Below are 18909 nucleotides of genomic sequence, written 5' to 3' on the forward strand. Positions count from 1 at the left end.
GAACGGTAGTGGACAATTAAACAACTCACTGGAAGAGGAGTCTCCACAAATATCCTCATCCTCAATGATGGGCGAGCCCAGCACATCAGTGCAAATGACAAGGCTGAGGCATTTGCAACCTTCTTCAGCCAGAAATGCCGAGTAGATGATTCATCTCGGCCTCCTCCTGAGGTCCCCAGCATCACAGATGCCAGTCTTCAGCCAATTCAATTCATTCCATGTGATATCAAAAAACAGCTGAGGGCACTGGGTACTGCAAAGGCTATGGGCCCTGACAACATTTCTACAATAGTACTGAAGACTTGTGCTCCAGAACTAGCTGTGCCCCGAGCCAGGACGTTCCAGTACAGCTATAACACGGGTTTCTATTTGGTAATGTGGAAAATTATGCAGGTATGTCCTATCCACAAAAAGCACGACAAATCCAACCCAGCCAATTACTGCCCCATCAGCCGACTCTCGATCATCAGTAAAGTGATGAAAGGGGTCATCAACAGTGCTATCATGTGGCACTTACTCAGCAATAACCTGCTCATTTATACTCAGTTCGGGTTCCTCCAGAGCCACTGAGCTCTTGACCTCATTACAGCCTCGACCAAACATGGACAAAATAGCTGAATTCAAAAGGCGAGGTGTAAGAGACTGCCCTTGACATTAAGGCAGCATATGACTGAGTGTGACATCAAGGAGCCCTAGCAAAATTGAAGACAATGGGAATCAGGGGGAAAGCTCTCCATTGGTTGGAGTCATACCTAGTACAAGGGAAGATGGTTGTTGGAGGTCAATCATCTTAGTCCCAGGACATTGTTGCAGGCATTCCTCTGGTTAGTGTCCTCAGCCCAACCATCTTTAAACGGTTACAGAAAGAGCTGGAAAAACTCAAGAGGTTTGGCAGCATCTGTGGAGAGAGAACCAGAGTTAATGTTTCGAGTCCAATATGACTCTTCTTTGGAACTTCGGGTCCTTGACAAGGCACAAGTCAAGAGTGTGATGGAATACTCTCCCTTTGCCTGGATGAGTGCCACTTCAACAACATTCAAGAAGTTTGACACCATCATCAACCCAAAGCTTGATTGGCACCCTATCCACCACTTTAAACACTCATTCCCTCCACCACCGACACAGTGGCAGCAGTGTGTACAATCTACAAGATGCACTGCAGCAAGTCAACAGTGCTCCTTTGACAGCACCTTCCAAACTCACAATCTCTACCTCCTACAAGGACAAAGGCTGTAGATGCATGGGAACACCCAAAACTGCAAGTTCCCCTCTAAGCCACACACCATCCTGATTTGAAACTATATCATCACTCCTCCACTGTCGTGGGATCAAAATCCTGGAACTCCCTTCCTAACAGCGCTATGGGTGTACCTACACCACACGGACTGCAGTGATTTGTAAGGCTTTTTGATATTTTGTGTGTTTTTGTTATGCTGTTTGAGTGTAAAATGTAACTAGTTGTGGTGTGGACCAGCGTGCCGTGCTCAACACTGGGCAGTAGGAACGTGGAGTGAGGAGGACATCAGGGTGAAGGGAGAAGAATTCTAACTGAAGACATCATCGCTGGGGCTCATATTGAACTTTTTAAAAATAAAAGCAGCATAGCTCAACAGGGACACACACACACACACACACACACACACACAGGCATGTCAGGACATGTGATTAAGGTGGTGCATCCAGACATTCTGTCGACAACAACTCTCATAAACAATTACCTCTCTGAATATTTGTAAAAGGCTTTCTTCTTGCCTTTTCAAGATGCAGATTGCTGACATACACCTGGAGACACTTGCTTGCTGAGAGCAGGAAATGTCCACACGCAGGATGTCTTGCATAGCCATAGTTAGATTGATAAAGACACCAAAACCCAATTGGATGACCGGATTCAAGGTATTACCTTATCACAGTAATACAGGATCTTTACAGTGCAGAAGGAGGCCATTCAGCCCATTGAGTCTGCACTGGCTCTCTGAAAGAGCATTCCACCTAGTTTCACTCCCCTGCTTTAGTCCCATAACCTTGCACATTCTCTCTTTACAGGTAGCAATCCAATTCCCTTTTGAATACCTCAATCAAACCTGCCTCCACCACCCTCTCAGGAAATTTGTTCCAGACTCCAATCACTCTTTGAGTGAAAAATATTTTCCTCACATCCCATTTACTCCCTTTGTCCTCTAGTTCTTGATGTTCTCTTGAGTGGGAACAGTTCTCACTATTAACCCTGCCCATACTCCTCAGGATCTTGAATACCTCTATCAAGTTTCCTCTCATCCTTCTTTTCTCCAAGGAAACAGTCCCAACCTCTCCAATATATCATCATAGCTACAGTTCTTCATCTTGGGAATCATTCCTGTGAATCTCCTCTGTACTTTCTCCAATGCCTTCATATCCTTCCTCAAGCATGGCACCCAGAAACCTAACTAGTGTCTTATACAAGTTCAACACGACCTCCTTACTCTTAGGCTCAATGCCCTTATTAATAAAACCTAAGATACTATATGCTTTATTAACTGCTCTCTCAACATGTCCTGTCATTTTCAATGACTGATGTACATATACACCAGATCCCTCTGTTTCTGCACATCTTTTCAAGACTCTCCCTTTATTTTATACTGTCTCACCATATACTTCCTGCCAAAACGAATCACCTCACACTTCTGTTCATTAAACTTCATCTGCCACTTGTCTGCCCAATCCACCAACATGTCTATGGTCTTTTGAAGTTCAAGACTATCCCCAACACAGTTGACAACATTTCCAATCTTTGTATCATCTGCAAATTTTGAAATCATGCCCTGCACACCACAGTCTAGGTCATTAATATATATCAGGAACAGCAAGGGTCCCAATACTGACCCCTGAGGAACTCCACCACAAACCTTCCTACAATCTGAAAAACAACCATTTATTACTACTCTCTGTTTCTTGTCGCTCAGCCAATTTCTTATCCAAGAGCCTACTTTCCCCTTTATTCCATGACCTGGAATTTTGCTCAAAAGTCTGTTGTGTGCCACTGTATCAAATGCCTTTTGAAAATTTCTATACATCACATCAATAACATTTCCTTTATCAACATTCTCTGTTATCTTCTCAAAAACTCCAGCAAGTTAGTTAAACATGATTTTCCCTTAATGTCAAGGGACCAGGGTCAGAAAGGGGTAAAGCATTCTTCAGCTCCCTCCAATATCAAAATGTCATCATGGCATCATGTAATCCAAGGGCTACTCTCTTCAGAGATCTCACACAATCATATCACCACTGATTATCTCATGGAAACTTTCGCATCACCACCATCGCATCTATCATGCTGCGCACACTCCATTCTTAGCCCCTTCTAGGGAGGGCTCCCATAGGAGGCCTGCATCTTTCCCAACCTAAGCTCCATCCCTTCTCACCACATTGCCTTTCTGTTGTCTTCATCCAGGGCAAGCTTGCTGACAGCAGGCGTGAAAGAGCTCAGACTGAGGGAGGGGGAGCCAACATTGTGTCACTCATGGATTTTGAGGAGGATGCCGCTGGGATCACGGGGGAAGACAGGGATCACTCCTGTAGGGAAAGGGAGATCATTATGTCTCAGGAGACTCGTATGGATCACACCTCCATCAGTTATCACAATGAGTCACATGCTATTTGGTTAACCACATGCTCATCAACTAAAACTCTTCTCTTTCTTATAGGCACCAGAAGATCAAGGCCCACAAGGCAGCCCACCATAGGTCTTAGCCCCCAGAACACTTCCAAAGAGGAAGCTGAGGAAGAACTATCATAGCATTCATCTGCACCCTCCACCAGCACAGAGATACACACCTCAGTGGGGCAAAGTTCTAGATTAGGCTTGGGGTCACCTACTGGAGAACACCTCGCTGATACGTCCCCACAGCAGTCGGCGGCAGGGGTAGCCCAGGTCTCTGGCACTTGGAGGGCTGCTGCAGACCAGCCACCCGCTCAGTCCGAGTCAGATGATGAGCCTCGGCAAGCAGCTGCCAACTCAATGCTGGAGATGCAACAGGTGGCGGCGAAACATCAGGCAAAGATTCAGCAGTCATTCAGCAGACTAGAGTGAATGATGGAGGAGTCTGTCCCCGTTCTATTTGATGTCATGGCCCCGACCTCGAGGTCACCATGGGAAGGTTGGCAACTACCATGGACATCTTGGTCCAGCAGATTTTGTCAGATTTGCCCATGGCCCCACTCTCCATGGCCACACACTCTGGTGAGCACCATCAATGTGCAGGCAAAAGGGGGATGAGGCACCTTGACCTTCCTCCAGGTGCACCTTCTCCTCAACAACACAGGGCAGGGCCCTCATGCACCCACATGGAGAAAGAACATCAGCCAGACACTCCGGGGGCCTCCTCTCAGGACACCCCAAGGATGTTCAGCTGCTCAGAGTCCCCTCTTCCTTTGACCCCAACAAGGCCAGCAGCTTAAGCCATGGAGGGTGCATCTGCCCATGAGCAGGAGACCATTATCAGGCCGGGGCCCTCCAGGCCTCGGGGGCCAGAGGATGTCTGCCAATGTCATCATAGACATCAAGACGTAGCAGTCAGCAGGTTGCCTCTGCCTCTGCTGTGGATATTGGGGCTCCACCCAGGCATAGTTGTGAAAATTAAGAAATACTGAATTCACTTTTGGGTCAAGGGTGTGCTGCCACTGTGAATATATTGCACTTTTATAAATACATTTGATGTTCATGTGAATGATTTGGTCAGCTGAAGGCATTGTGATTATGTACCTTCGAATTCTCTTATCTTGAGGTTTAGCCATCCTCCCACTCAGTGATAATCCCTCTGTGAGATTCAAATTCATGAGATGTCAACCTCGCTGAAAATAATTTCCACACCCTTGTGTGACGTCAGGGAGATGTGTTAAAATCCTTGCTGGAAGTGTGTGATTAAGGCGCTAATAACCTTTCTTCCTCACAATACACCATTGTATGAGGGCAGCTCAGCAGCCTTGAGGGATTAGTGGCAGTTGTGCCTCCTCAGTGGTAGTGCCAAAGGACAAGACATGTACGGGAGGAGGAGATCCCCAACCATGTCCTCGCAGATTTTCATTTATGTGGTGGTGACTGCTTCAAGTAACTTTTCGCAGCATTCTCATTGTTGAGTGGACTTTCCCCTTGCCTTCACTTTACTCCTCCTGGAATCTGGTAGCAATTAAAATGTCATAGGCACATCTCCCACATCTTGCTTCCCCTATGGCGACGTCATGTTCAAACTGATCCTCTTCACCCTTTTGAGCTTCCTGGGCCTTCTGCTCTTCCTCCTCCTATGAGCTCTCACCCTGCTCTATTTCACCCTCTGACAAGGGATCACCTCTTCGCATTGCCAGATTGTGAAGGTTGCAACATATGGGGTTGTATTGTAGTGTACCACCTGAGCAGCCCAAACATCTGAATTGCATGCCAATGGCCTGCTCTATTAGGATCCGTGTGGAGCTGTGAGCAGCGTTGTACCTCTTATCTGAATGACTTTGAGTGCGACGCACCAGTGTCATCAGCGAGCATTTCAGTGGGGACTCCTTATCGTCAAGCAGCCATCCCTGCAGATGAACAAGTCCTTTAAATACCTGAGGCACCTGCGAGTGACTCAAGGTCTATGAGTCATAGTAACTCCCAGGGTACCTGGCACAAACATGCATTATGTACTTCCAATGATCACACACCAGTTGAACATTGAGCGAATGGCAGCTTTTGCAGTTAATAAGCTGCTGCCATGGAGCCCCTAAAGCTACATGGGTACAATCAATTGCACCCTGTACTCTTGGGAAGCTTGAGATAGCTGCAAAGACATTGAATCTCGCAGCCTGGCTATCTTTGTCCAGAGAAAACCTCATATAGTGATGTATCTTGCTGTAGAGGGAATCTGTGACCTCCTTTATGCATCTGTGTGTTGCAGACATGTTCCTTGTGGATCCCTGGAATGACCCACAGGCAAAGGAATTGAGCACGGCAGTCACCTTTAAGGCCACTGACAGGGGATAGCCTCCCACTCAATGGGGTGTTAGTCTTCATGAAGAATGTGACAGGTGTGATCTACCAATGCTTGGGGCAAGTGTCTGAGTCTCTCCACCTGACCTCTTGTTCCTGAGTCCCCTTGACCTTGGACTTCAGGCGGGGTCTCCTCCTGGAGCTGCTCTTGGTGTTGCCTCTCCCTCCTTCTCCTCCTCCATTTCATTAGAACCCTCAAAAAGGTAGCATTGAACCCTGGATCCATAATTACTTTATTCTTCTCTCCAAAATGAAAGATTGAACACATTAATGATTATCAGGTCAACATCGTGAAACTCACAATCTGTCTCTAATAGCAACTGTAATGGTCTATAGTAGTTTCTATCCTACTTGCATTGTTGCTGATATAGCTAACACACACATTGAGGTGACCAAGACGCCATCCCTGAGACTTGACATCTGAATCCTCAGTGGTTGGAGAAAGTTTGAATGACATGCGCTACCTAACCTAGCTCAGTGCTCCAATCTCTGATCTAGCATACCAATTAACAATAAGTTGCTCATGATTAATGACTAGATGCCCTTTGGCCTGTTATGAATGCCAATTCTGGAAAGCACATGACAGGCGTCTATTGATAGAATGCCATATAAGCTATACCTGTGCCTCCTTAACAGTTGACTGCATTTCCAAATTTCACATTCCTATGTGTTAATCTAATGGCGATCTTCTCAAGGAGGTTTTCCTCCTTTCCCTCAACGCAGGCAGCAGTTTACTCTTGTGGCGCCAGTAAGTTAGAGGATGCCCTCAGAAAGGGCCCCTTAGCCCAGCAGTGTGCTCCTCCCACACTGCCTCAGACCCATCCCATTCAGAATCGCTTCTACTTTCTAGTTTTAAATGCGCCATAACTCTGATAGAGCAAGATGGTGGTTCTACTATTATGAGACCAACTTTGGCGCTCCCTCTCATACTGTCCGCGTCCCAAATATCTACCTGGAACCTCACGATGTGCAAGTAGAGGTCCCTCGTGTTATTCTCCAGCCTCCCCGAGTAATACTGGATCCCATAGTTGTTGTGGTCGACATTCCTACCCTCCTCCCTTAGCCCATGACTACTGATGTGCCCATGCCCCATGTGGACCTCTACTCATTCCATCTAAAGGCTGTATTGCATGGTCACCTAGAGAGGAGAACCCCCCCAAGACAGTTTCACATACCCCCCATCCTTTTTATGTGTTCCCCAAATAGAGGCCGCAGATACATCCCATATCATCTGTAGCCCAGTACGGAAACAGGCAAGCCCATGGACAGTGACTGTGAAACAGCCCTGCACACCAAACTGAGCACACAGCCCTTGCCCATCCCTGGAGGTGGGTTACGTCATGCTTGCCATGAATACTCCTGCAGCATGGCCCACTCCACCCCATGACTGTCTCAACTTTCTGACTCTTGACTGTGAGGTCCACAGATCCCCAGGACTATCTCTACTCTCTGACTCCTTTCCACAGAGCACCAGGAGCTTCTCTACCCTCTGATTTCTGACTGAAAGTCCCAGACCAAGGACTTTGACTTTCACAGAGTTCCCCATTGCCCTCATGAGTGAAGACTACACTGTCTCCCTTCCCCAACACCCCCTGATTTTGAGTCTCCATGTGACCAATCTCTCTTGTGCCACACTAACAAACCCTCCCCCTTTCTTATTCTAGAGTCTGTGTAAATCCCCTCCCATTCATTGTGGTATTGCATTCAGCCCCCTATTAGTCAGCATTGCAGTTTCCTTTGTCGAGCTCCAGCTTCCCACCCTTGGTCTCCCCTCTGCCTGCCATCATTCCCCCTTCTCCTCCAGCTCCTTGTAAAGCCTTTCTGCCCCTTTGCCCCACTTTGTGTTTCCTTTCCCCCCACAAACACATTGCAAAACCTTCCTTCTCCTTTTCTCCCCATGTGTTCCCTTCCACCTCACCCCCTGTCAAAATGCTTGTCTCTGAATGCTCAATCCTGCATGAGTACCACTGCACAGTGGTGTCCTTGTGAACAACCGTGGCACCCACCTGGAGCAGACCAACCCCACAATCCCCCCCAAGCACAACACTGGTCTGTGTCTGAATGTTGAGTGCTCCCTGAGTAATATGCAAAATGGTATTCTTGTGACTATGGAGGCAACCACCAGGAGTAGATCAACCCTACTGCCCCAGCAGTGTGACATTCCACTGGCATCAAAACTAGACTGGCACAGCACTGTGTCAAGTTGGCTATGTATGTTGCACTCACCTTGAAGTCGTGAACGAAGTGAGGTCCGACCTGTGCACGCCACCCTTTTTCAAATGAGATTCAGATCGACGTGATTTCCCTCAGGCATGACGCAATATTGGAAGGTGGCATGTGAGTCTGGCAAGAAGCAAATTTAATGAGCATTCATGAGATGATAATGAATGTAAATGGCGTTTATGCCACTACTCAGCGGTATATCTTGCCTGCCAATAACCCACCACTGGGAGAATGGAAAACTGTTTTTACTCAGGCGGGTTTCCGATTTTTTGCCTTCCACTAGATTCTCTCTTCCCGTCCGTCATGAAACTTGCCACAGGCAGGATGGGAAATTTTCATCCTGAGTCATTGGCAAATTTTCTACTTTTTATTTATAGATTTTCAAAATAAAAATAAATTTGCAAAAGAATTGTTTACAATGGTATGGTTTTCTTTGGGATGGAGAGGAGTCATACTGCTGTTTGGTATTCAATATAACAATTGAAATGAATAATTTACCCCTGTCTATGTAGATGACTTAAGGGGATCATTTGGTAAATTTATATAGTTAAGAGAGCTACTTAATGTAGTTTAATTGCCTTAACAATATCACTTTGAACTTCTTCCCCGAACCCTTCTGCCTCTCTTTCTTTCCATCTTTGAAAAAACAATCTCTTTAATCAAGTATGAGTTCACCTCTCCTAATGCTCCCACAAGACTTGTGTTAATTCTTTTCTTCCCCTATGACGTCTCTTGGAATATCTTTCCCTTGGCGTGATGGGGTGTGAGTGGCACTAACGGGATAGCTCGTTCAAGGAGCTGTTACAAGTATGATGGGCTCAATATCCTCCATCTACGTTGTTTAATTCTTTGAATTCCCATTTTATACTGCTTTGCCTCTCCCCCTCCATCTCCTTCTTTAAACCTCGTATAAAACCCACCTTCCGCCACCCGTCCTAATATTTCTTTCTATGGCTTCAAATTCATTCTTATAACAGTGTCTCCAAGAGGCACCTATAAACGCACTACATTTACCTTCTCCGTCCACAACCTGCTGTATGTCAGCAACAAATCTGCTTCTCTGATGTTCCTTTTGGGCTGTAACTTAAAACCTGAAGATCTTAATCCAGAACTTTATTTTTGTAATGTTTTAAAGAAAATCACGCTTTGCTTTCTGATAATTCCAAGTTGTGCATGATCAAGAATGAACATCAAGCTGCCTGTTAGTAAAAAAGGACAGCTGATCTTTTGTGACATACTACTTTAACATTGAAGATGCCTCACAAATACAAGTTTTTTGATGCAACAAGGAACAGCTGAGAGATGTGAGTAACAGTGCAGCAAACTCCCCTCATTAAGTTTAAAGTTATAGGCAATTTGGAAGAACACATTTCCTTTTCAAATAACATCGTCTGATTTGAAAGATGTAGTAAGCCTGATGTTGCAAAAGCTCTGAATTAACCTGGGCAACGTTAACGGCATTATTCATTGTGTTTCAGCAATTCTGTCATTTTAGCTGTCTGGGTTAAATACACGCTCTGCTATACCTGGGACAAGTTAAGCAGGGTTGAGGTGTATTCTCAGATTTATTCATGTCACATTGTGACTATGGTACAAATGGTGGTAACAAATTTCCTATCTTGGTCAGGGTAACTTATAATGTGGTATTTTTAAAATATAATTCTGGTTTTGATTGATGCAGGATTATGAAATAGTAACTTAATCATTAACAACAACAACACTCATTGTTTTATCCCCACCTTTTATCCTATTTTTGATCTTTCCCCACCCTCCCCACACCCCCCCAATCCCAACCCCACTCCACCACCCCACCAACAACCCCCCCCCCCCACCCCCCCCCCCCCACCCCAATGATTTATGGCTACTTTTTGAACGATGAGTACAATGTCTTCCATTTTTTTTATTGTGGCTACCTCTAAACTTGACTATTCCAATGCTTTCCTGGCTGACCTCCCATTTTCCAACCTTGCAAACTCGAGTTCATTCAAAACTCTGCTGCCTGTAACATAACTCGCAGTAAGTCCTGTACTCAATGATCTACAACGGCTCCTGGTTCAGTACCAAATTCAAAATTCTCACCCTTGTGTTCCAATTTTTCAAAGGCCCCAACTATTGTTGTAAACTCTTTCAGCCCTACCATCCCCTGTGAGCTCTGCATTCCGCCAATTCTGGCTTCCAGCTCATCCCTGATTTCCTTCACCACACCACTCGTGACCGTCCCTTCAGTTGAGCTCTCAAATTTTCTCCCTAAACATCTGCCTTTCTACTTCTCCCGCCTTCTTTAAAACACTCCTGAAAAGGTTCAGTATCAAATTTTGTTTCTGATTGATAATACTCCTGTGAAGCAGGATAACCTAGACCTTTCCCATGCTTACAGGGGCTCATGAGGCAGACAAAGCATGTTATTTCCATGGCTATCTTTTCCTGGAATAAGTCACCAGAGGCTATAGCTTGATGGACACCACACCACGTCAAACTTGGCTGGCCAGTAGGATCTCCTGTTCTTACGTGGCCACATATACAAAAGTACCTTGCATGGCCATCAAGTCCTGGAGTGGGTCTCGAACCTGGAGCTTCTGGCTTAAAGCATAAATGTTACCCACTACACCACAGGGAATTCTGTTTAATTATGATAAAGGTGCTATATGAATGCAAATTTTTGTTGTCAGGGCGATGTCACGTGAGGTGATGCACTAACACTTTTTTAACACAGTGACAATTGATGTCAAAAAAAGAAGCGCTTGCCAAACATATTTCGTGTCTGCGGCTTGAAAGGCTTTCAGCAACATCAAACACCCTACGCTGTAGAATCGTCAATTAGCCTCTAGGTGGCGGCGCGCTCTGTGTTCGTCACCAGGAGACGGCATTGGGGTGTGTCCCTCTTTCTCATCGCACACTCGTTGGCGGCGCTCTCCGGCTCGCCTTTTGTAATTGGACCGCCGCCGTTGCTGTTTACCAGGCGGTGGCCCCGGGCGCTGTCGGGATAGCGTAGCTGGAGTTGGAGGACCACAGGAAGTCATCCGAGCTGCCGCTGTTGCCCAACGACAAGATGGCTGTTGGTAGTAAGTTGAAGCCAGCAGCGACCAACATAGCGGCATCTTACACGTACAAAGGAGGATAGCCGGGGCTCAGGGCTCCTGCTTTCATACCGTTGGGACACTATTAGACCGATATATGGACAGAAATGGGGTCTCAGACTCTACAAATCCTGAGACAGGGAGTTTGGGCTTCCATCACTGGCGGATGGTATTATGATCCTCATCAAAATACATTTGTGAATGCTTTCCATCTCTACATCTGGCTCTTCCTCCTTTGTTTCCCATTCACATTGTATATGGTGAGTATTTGGCTCTACGTGTTTACTAATAATCGTTGGGAGTGTTTTGAAATTCATCATTGATGTTTCAGAAATGTACATGTGTATTTGTGCAGGCTAATATATTATTTATATAATATTATGTATACACACACACACACACACACACACACTTCGTAAGAGTTCCCCCTCCAAGAAAAGAGGCTGTGTAGTAATTATAGGGAATTTTGAAAAGAAAACAAATTCTAATCTGATGTTTTTGGAAGTATTGGAATTAAAAAAAGGTGCAAAACAAGATGCATAAATGATAATGCTTGTAAAAAAAAAGCTAGAATGCAAAGGAGAATTGTTTTATAATTAATATTTAGGATTTAAGATTGATTCACTTGATGCGATTAATGTCAAAGAGTGCTGGACTCGGCATTGTTGTAGATTTAAAATGTCTTTCTCTAGTGAAGTGCATTTTTTTATTTCACAGGTCTATCTGTTTTTAATTTTTTTTTCGCTAGCACTACAGTAAACAAGATGAAATCAAGTTTGCACCTTTTTTAATATGTTGGATTTTGTTTATTTAAAGACATTGGTCTTTCGTGTAAAGCTACTTTTGAAATTATCTTTCTAATCTCATGAAACGATTGCTGTCATCTTTACTGCTCTGTATTTTAGCAGCTGGTGTTGTTTTTCCTGTTTTATTACTGGTTGTAATGTCACCTGATTCATTTAGTCGGTTATGATTCCAGAAAAATGGGCATGTAAGTATAAGAATAAACAAACAGCATAGGTGGTGTGTTGTGTATGATGCAGAAGAGGCATTTTTGCTGGGAGTGGAGAGTTAATAACAGCTCTTTCCCAAGTGCAAAAACCAGTTATGGCTTACGATAGCCTTTTATGATGGTGAGATTCTCTGCACATAGCTCTTGATAAACACTTGGATATAATTCTGTGTAATATGTAGGCCACAATGATATATTAAAGGAAAGCCATAGCAATGGGCTTTATAACAACAACCTGCATCTCTAGCTCCTTTATCATAGCAAAATGTTCCATGGTGCTTCAGAGGAGGCAAAAATAGACACTGCGCCAAAGATATTTGGGCAGAGTAGCTTTTCTTTCAAAAATAATTTTGATTTTTGTACATCCTTTGCTTCCATGTACTCATTTAATGCCCCGTGACTTGGTGACAGCAATGGTCACACCCGCCCATGTACAAGCTGCTGCTGGTCACATTCATTGGTTCAGTTTCAAGCATGTTTTAAATAAACATCCCAAAGTGCCTCATGGAGCAAGAGTGAGCATTGAGCAGTACTGTAGGCTTGCCTACCCTCCAGAATTGGCCAGGAGTGATGCGAACAACCCAAGAGTAAAACCAGAGGGGCATTAAAATGATTGTTTTATTTCATTTTCTTTTAACTTTTTGTGAATTATAACAATATTGATGATGTGAAAAAAGGCTGTTTGGACAGAATGGTGTGATATAGGAAGTCATGTGGTAAAACTTTCAATAATATGTCTGACTAAAGTTGGCAACTTTATAGTGAAGAGCTAGGGCTAGTTGCTAAGGAAACTTTGAAGAGGTTTGAAGGAGAAAAGAGTAACAGTTAGTTGGCAGAGTGATCTAGGGTGAACATGTCAGAATTTGTGGGCAAGATGACTGAAGGCTATACTACTGAATGTGCAGTTAGGGGAAGAGGAGTTGCATAGTTGTGAGGCACAAGTTCACATGTAGGACTGGAGGAGATTGGAGCATTGGAGAAGAGTGAGACTATGAAATGTCTAGTTGAGAAGGACAAGAATTTTCAGTTTTATGCGTTGGAAGATGGGAAAAACTGAGGATAGGAGAGTGGGAGTTTTTGTGCGTTAGTACATTGGGGGTTAGTGTTTCAAATTGCAGTTTGTACAGGTAGATCTTGGGAAGCCACAAGGAGCGTATTGGATCTGTCAGCTTAGTGGACCAGGAAGCAGTGAGGATGTGGTGCGAGTGGAGGGGCTGATGCTGAGAAAGAGAAAATAGGTCAGTCTTGGCAGTGCTTTGAGATAAAAGAATAGATTTGGACATAGTTTACCAAAAATAATTAATGTCAGTAGTAGAAAAATCATAAAATCAAATCCTTAATCAAACAACAAAATAATGTGAAATTTTGTGAATCATAATTGTGTTGAAGCAACTTTTTTTTGCACCTCATTTGTTTCACAGGAATCATCACAATGATGAGGCACGTTAATGATAACATGCATTTGTAAATGATAGCACTTTGATTTTACACACAATAGTGATAAAGACAATAGTGTTGAAGTTGTGGAATTTGGTAATTCTAGTGATGCATTCAGAGCTCTTCTCACTCCTGCAACACATGTACATGTGCATGCTCTCTTTCTTTCTTGCACTCTCTCTTGCACATGTGCACACTTGCATGCATGATCTCAGTGTGTTATGCTGGGTTTTGTGCTGATATTGAAAGTGGGCTAAGGCCTGAATTGGTCCTAAGTTTATGACTGGAGGATGGTAGAATGAAAGGGAAAAATCTAGTACTGTTTTGGTGCTCTTATAATAGTGTCAAGTCTGGGCTGTGGATAGTCTTCAAGGACTTGATGCTTCTACTGGGTGCCTGCATGGGAAATTGTTCCACTTGTTATGACCAGTATCTATCCCTCAACTTGAAAGTATAGATCAGCAAAATGTAGTCTGCAGAATGGAAACAAATAAAGTAGATAAATTGGAAGACATATATGCTGTATCTCAAATTCCAGCCAAGCTGGAATTTCATGGAGTTAGAACAAAAAAAAGGTGTGAGCATCTCAACACCAGCTTGGCAGTACCAAAGCACAGAGAGACCTTCAGAGCGTGAATGCATTACTCTTTAAGATAACTGATTGACTTGATGTAGACATCACACATGTTGCAAATTTTATCTGTATTTGGGGAAATTGCTTGCATAAATGTACAGGGAAATTGATATTGTGTACCTGACAGCTACTGAGGTAAGTAAATTTATTGTATGGCTGTGGTAGTACCTCAGCTATTTGAGAGAGAGAAAATAGAATTTGTGCGCATCAATTTTCATGAGTTTCTGTGACGTGTCTGACATCTATTAAATGAAGACCCCAGCATGCTCTTCAGCATTTGCTTTTCTATTATACAGTGTCCATATCCAGTGTTGAGGGAAATCTCATCTGCAGTATTTGATAAAAGCTTATGTTCTTATGAATCTCAATGTTTTTCAATAATTAGTAATAATAATGAGGCAGCATCATTTGACCAATGATGTGAAATATTAATATTAAATGTTTTTTATGAAATGGGAATGTTTTGAGAAAATATTTTAAAATCTATAATAGCATTTCATTGTGTATTTGAAAATTCCACTTCCTAGTTGCTCCATGTTAAATGCATGACATATTGCCATACATAGAGTTTGACCCCTGGTCTTTTTTTCTTGTCATTGCAGCAGTAAGGACACTACAGTTAACCTTAAATTTGATGGGTGGTGTTGGGGGGATTAATGCCAGGATCAAGGTTAGTTGTGTAGAATTGGCTGCTTTCCTAAGCTGATCGCTGTCCAGCAACAATCTCTTCAGCTGGGAAGTGAGAAAGTGTTGGTTGAAGACCGGGTGGGGTTCAGCTCCGATGATCCCATGGTTAAATGGTCTCCTGAAGCTCACGTTTCAGGCTCATTCATGAAAAATAGCCACGGACAATAGAGGGCTGCCGATGCCCTATCCTAGCAAGAGTTGCCACCTTTAAGAGAGGAGATAGTGCGGCGAGCTCAAGTATTTGCTGCAATGAACTACCTAGAATGTTTGTTTGTTGGATCTTGATTTGAACTCCAGCCTGGACTAAATTTTATGCTTCACTTCTCATTGCTAGTCATCAGATTGGAGGAGGGGAAAATGCACATCCCTCGGTGGCTGGACCAGGTAATGATATTGATTGAAATGTCCTGCTTGAGGGAACATTTCTGTGCCGCATTTTTTCCAGTTTCCTCTGAACTTCTCTTAGTCACATTCCCTTCAACCCTTTTTCTTTTTTCAGATGGTTGCTTGTGAAATTGCTGTAAAGTTATACTTTCCAGCATAGCATTGTCCTTTGGTACCTTGTGTAGTGGGAGAATCTGACCAATGAGTGTTATCAGGCTATTTTGAGTGAAGTGGGTGTGGGATAGGGACATATGACAGCTGGGCTCAATCTTGTCCTCATCAAACATCCACACAAATGCACGCAGCTGGAGTCACAGAACAGTGATTATGGAACATTTGGCTCCAACTAATAAGATATATATTTTATTTTAATTAGGACAATTGACTTAGTGAGATGCAGTTTGATTAGCATGTTTTTAAATGCCTTGTGTTTACCTCTGAGCATTGGGCGGATTTTCCAGTTGGTTGCTGGAACACTTGACTATGGAGTTTACAAGCACTCCACACACCAGCTGGAAATTTCCTTTACTCCTGCACAGGTCAAGAGAGGCAAAAGAGTGGCACTTTAAAATAAACTGTTGATTCAAAGTAATATTAAAATGCCAGTGACATGAGAAGCTGATGGGGAAAATAGCACACTTGGGTGAGAGTAGTGGGATTTATGGCAGGATATTGCGCCACAGAAAATCATTTGCCTTACTGTTGTGATTTGTTCTGAACTCTTCCAGATGTGCTATTAGGTTGGCGTCTTCTGTTGCCTCTGACTGTCTGTACATAAAAGCTGAAATTATGGTCACAAGCTTTTGTTGTGCTGCTTCACATCATGTGACCTGGAGCTTTAAAAAATGCATGATAATGCTAATTCTAAGCTGCAGTAACCTCAACAAAGGCGTTCATGAAAAATAATACCTTTGTGCCTTTTTAAATTAGTAATTTGAAGATATTTTAAAGCTGTTTGAATAATTTTGATGCCATGCAAGGCCAGAACAATAAAGGGGAAGAAAACATAACCGTTACCAAATGTTGACCACAGCTACAATTATACAGCCTTTACAGCAACACCCTTTTGCTTATCTGGTTAAAAGCACTCCAGATAGTTCTGAAACAAGCAATGTTGGTACAATTTACTGAACCAGGAGCAGCATGTATAGAAACATTGTAGTGGAGTGGAGTGCCAGCCAACGCCAAGAGCTTTCTGGCAACCTTGGGATTGGAATGCAGTATCTAACAATTTAGACCAGATTGAACTTTTGAGTGCCTTTGCTAAGAGTCAAATAATCAGCATAAGTTGTATTTTATTCCAAAGTTCAGAACTGGTCATTGGGATCATTCTTTAGGACCCACATTCAGCCAAACTCGATTATTAACTCTCATAAATTTGTTCACTCTAAAATGTCCAAGTTAAGACACGTAGAAAACAAAAGCAGCTTTAGGCAAATTTATTGATTCAAAGCTTGAAGTGTCCATTGGGTCAAATCTTCTGGACTCCAGATCGTCAGAGACCAGATGTATAACTGAAGATGCATGTTGGGATCCTGTGGAAGTCCTGACCTGCGGACCTACATGGGAATTACCCGGATGATTTAAACTTTCAATGGGCAATTCCCTTCTTCCCTGGGATCCTCCGCAAAAGTCTCCGAACTTGAGTTGGAGTCGGAGACCTTGGACTGTTCCGTGTTACTTACCTGGATAGTTACCTAAGAAATATTAGACAATTAAAATCTAGTCTAACACCTGGGTAACTCCACAACTTCCACGCCCCCTTACCCTGACCACCTGACTACTTCCTGACCCAACCTGACTACCTACCCGCCTACCACCCCACCCTGACATGACCTGACTACTCCCCCGACCTGACTATCCACCCTGCTCCCTCACCCACCTCACCAATTCACCCATTCACTGACGTTCAAAGACTGGGTCTTTAAACTTACCACATGGCATCTAGTGCCATTAAAAAAAAGAAGTGTCCTCTTCCCCTGATTCTACTCTGCTTTGGTGGAGTTTCCTGAGGAACGCTGTGCTGTGCATTTTTTTGACTGTTGGGTTCAGAAGATCCCTCAAGAATTGTGCAGCTGTGACTGGTCAGGGAAATCTTCGACCGCAGTGGCAACCTATTCATCATTGCCGCTGCTCAGAAGATTTGGGCAATCATCTGTTAAGTTGGACCATTTTTCAGGTGACCTAAAAGTAGGGAGCTACTTCCCCTAGAGAACCCATATAGTGTCCATTACCACTTGCAGTGCATTTGTGCACAGTATTTACAGTAGAGTTAATATTATTGACAAATGCTATACATTGAGGGGATTGCAACTATATCTTAGAAGAGCAAAATTTGAGTGTTCTGCTGAAGTTATCTGAAACCTCTCCACTGTCCACTGTGCCCCAACCCACCCTCTTGACAGTTTCAAGTTTGTTTTTATTTCTGTGTATAGAATGTCTTTATTAGAAATTAATAATTTGTAGTCAGTCAATCCAAATCTCCAATTTCATTCAACGAGAATGATTACAGAGAATGTTCTTGCAGTGTGTTTTGCTGGTAAAGAGAGAGAGACTGAAGCATGAGCTCCGCAGTCCAGGATAAAACAAGCAGGTTTGCCACACTAATTTTCCTGCAGTATATAGGTGACTCTTGTAGGAAAAAAAAGTTGAATTTAGCATAATTTGATCAAATGGTTCTTTTTTTCCCTATCAACTTTCTGCCGTCCTGTCCTCCTTGGGATTAGATTACGTGAGCAACAGTTGCCCTCCAGTTTCAGCCAAGTGACTACATTATTCATGGCAAGAAAGAAAATAAAAGATGAGTTAGCGGCGATGATTGTTTGAGTGGGGGAGGGTCACGGCTGAGTTGAAACCTAACGTGCACACCCCACGCACACACAATTCCAATGAGGTTTGCTGGATAGCAATCATAAACAAAAATGATGACTACTTTTATTTGTCTGGCCCCTCCTTCTAAGCTTATTAGGCCATTTGTAACCAATTTTATGGCTTCAGTTGGGAGCAGCAAAGTCATCCTTTATCAAGGATTGAATCTAGGACTTCAACACTGGCTGGGGATTGGACCTGGGACTTTCCATTTTTCATTGGATAAACTTGGTGAGCCATTTGGATAGCCATGTATCCTTCATTTTAGTAAGAAACTATGTTCCCCCAGTGACTAAGTAGGTAAATGTACTGCGTGATGTGGTACATAGAAACTAGAAGGTCCCAGCGTGATTTGATTAATACAGTATTAATTCCAGCAGGACAGCAGTGCAAATTAGCTCTGGATGCAAAGCAGCCAGGGTCCTTATTCCTGATCCAGTTACCCCTTGATGGAAAACGAACATGTGTATAGGTCAGGTAAGAACAAAATCAGGCTTGGGCACAATCCTTTGTATAGCTTATAGTCATAAACTCTTTGGGTCCTAACATACATGAAGATAGCTGAGGGCCCTTAGAACTGTTTGGGAGAGGG

The 18909-nt window shown here is 43.5% G+C and overlaps 1 protein-coding gene across 5 annotated transcripts in view; it reads left to right on the plus strand.

The window, feature by feature from the left end:
• Nucleotides 1-11224: 11224 nt before the first annotated feature.
• The window catches only part of pcnx1 (pecanex 1), a 296740-nt gene continuing 289055 nt past the window's right edge, over nt 11225-18909 (plus strand). For all 5 annotated transcript variants that reach the window (XM_041214599.1, XM_041214600.1, XM_041214597.1 and 2 more), the window contains exon 1: nt 11225-11555. In XM_041214599.1, the coding sequence (XP_041070533.1) occupies nt 11403-11555 (153 nt within the window). In that variant the 5' untranslated portion in view covers nt 11225-11402. The remainder of the gene's footprint in view (nt 11556-18909) is intronic.

The sequence above is a fragment of the Carcharodon carcharias genome, chromosome 20, assembly GCF_017639515.1.
Source record: "Carcharodon carcharias isolate sCarCar2 chromosome 20, sCarCar2.pri, whole genome shotgun sequence".
Taxonomy (NCBI): domain Eukaryota; kingdom Metazoa; phylum Chordata; class Chondrichthyes; order Lamniformes; family Lamnidae; genus Carcharodon; species Carcharodon carcharias.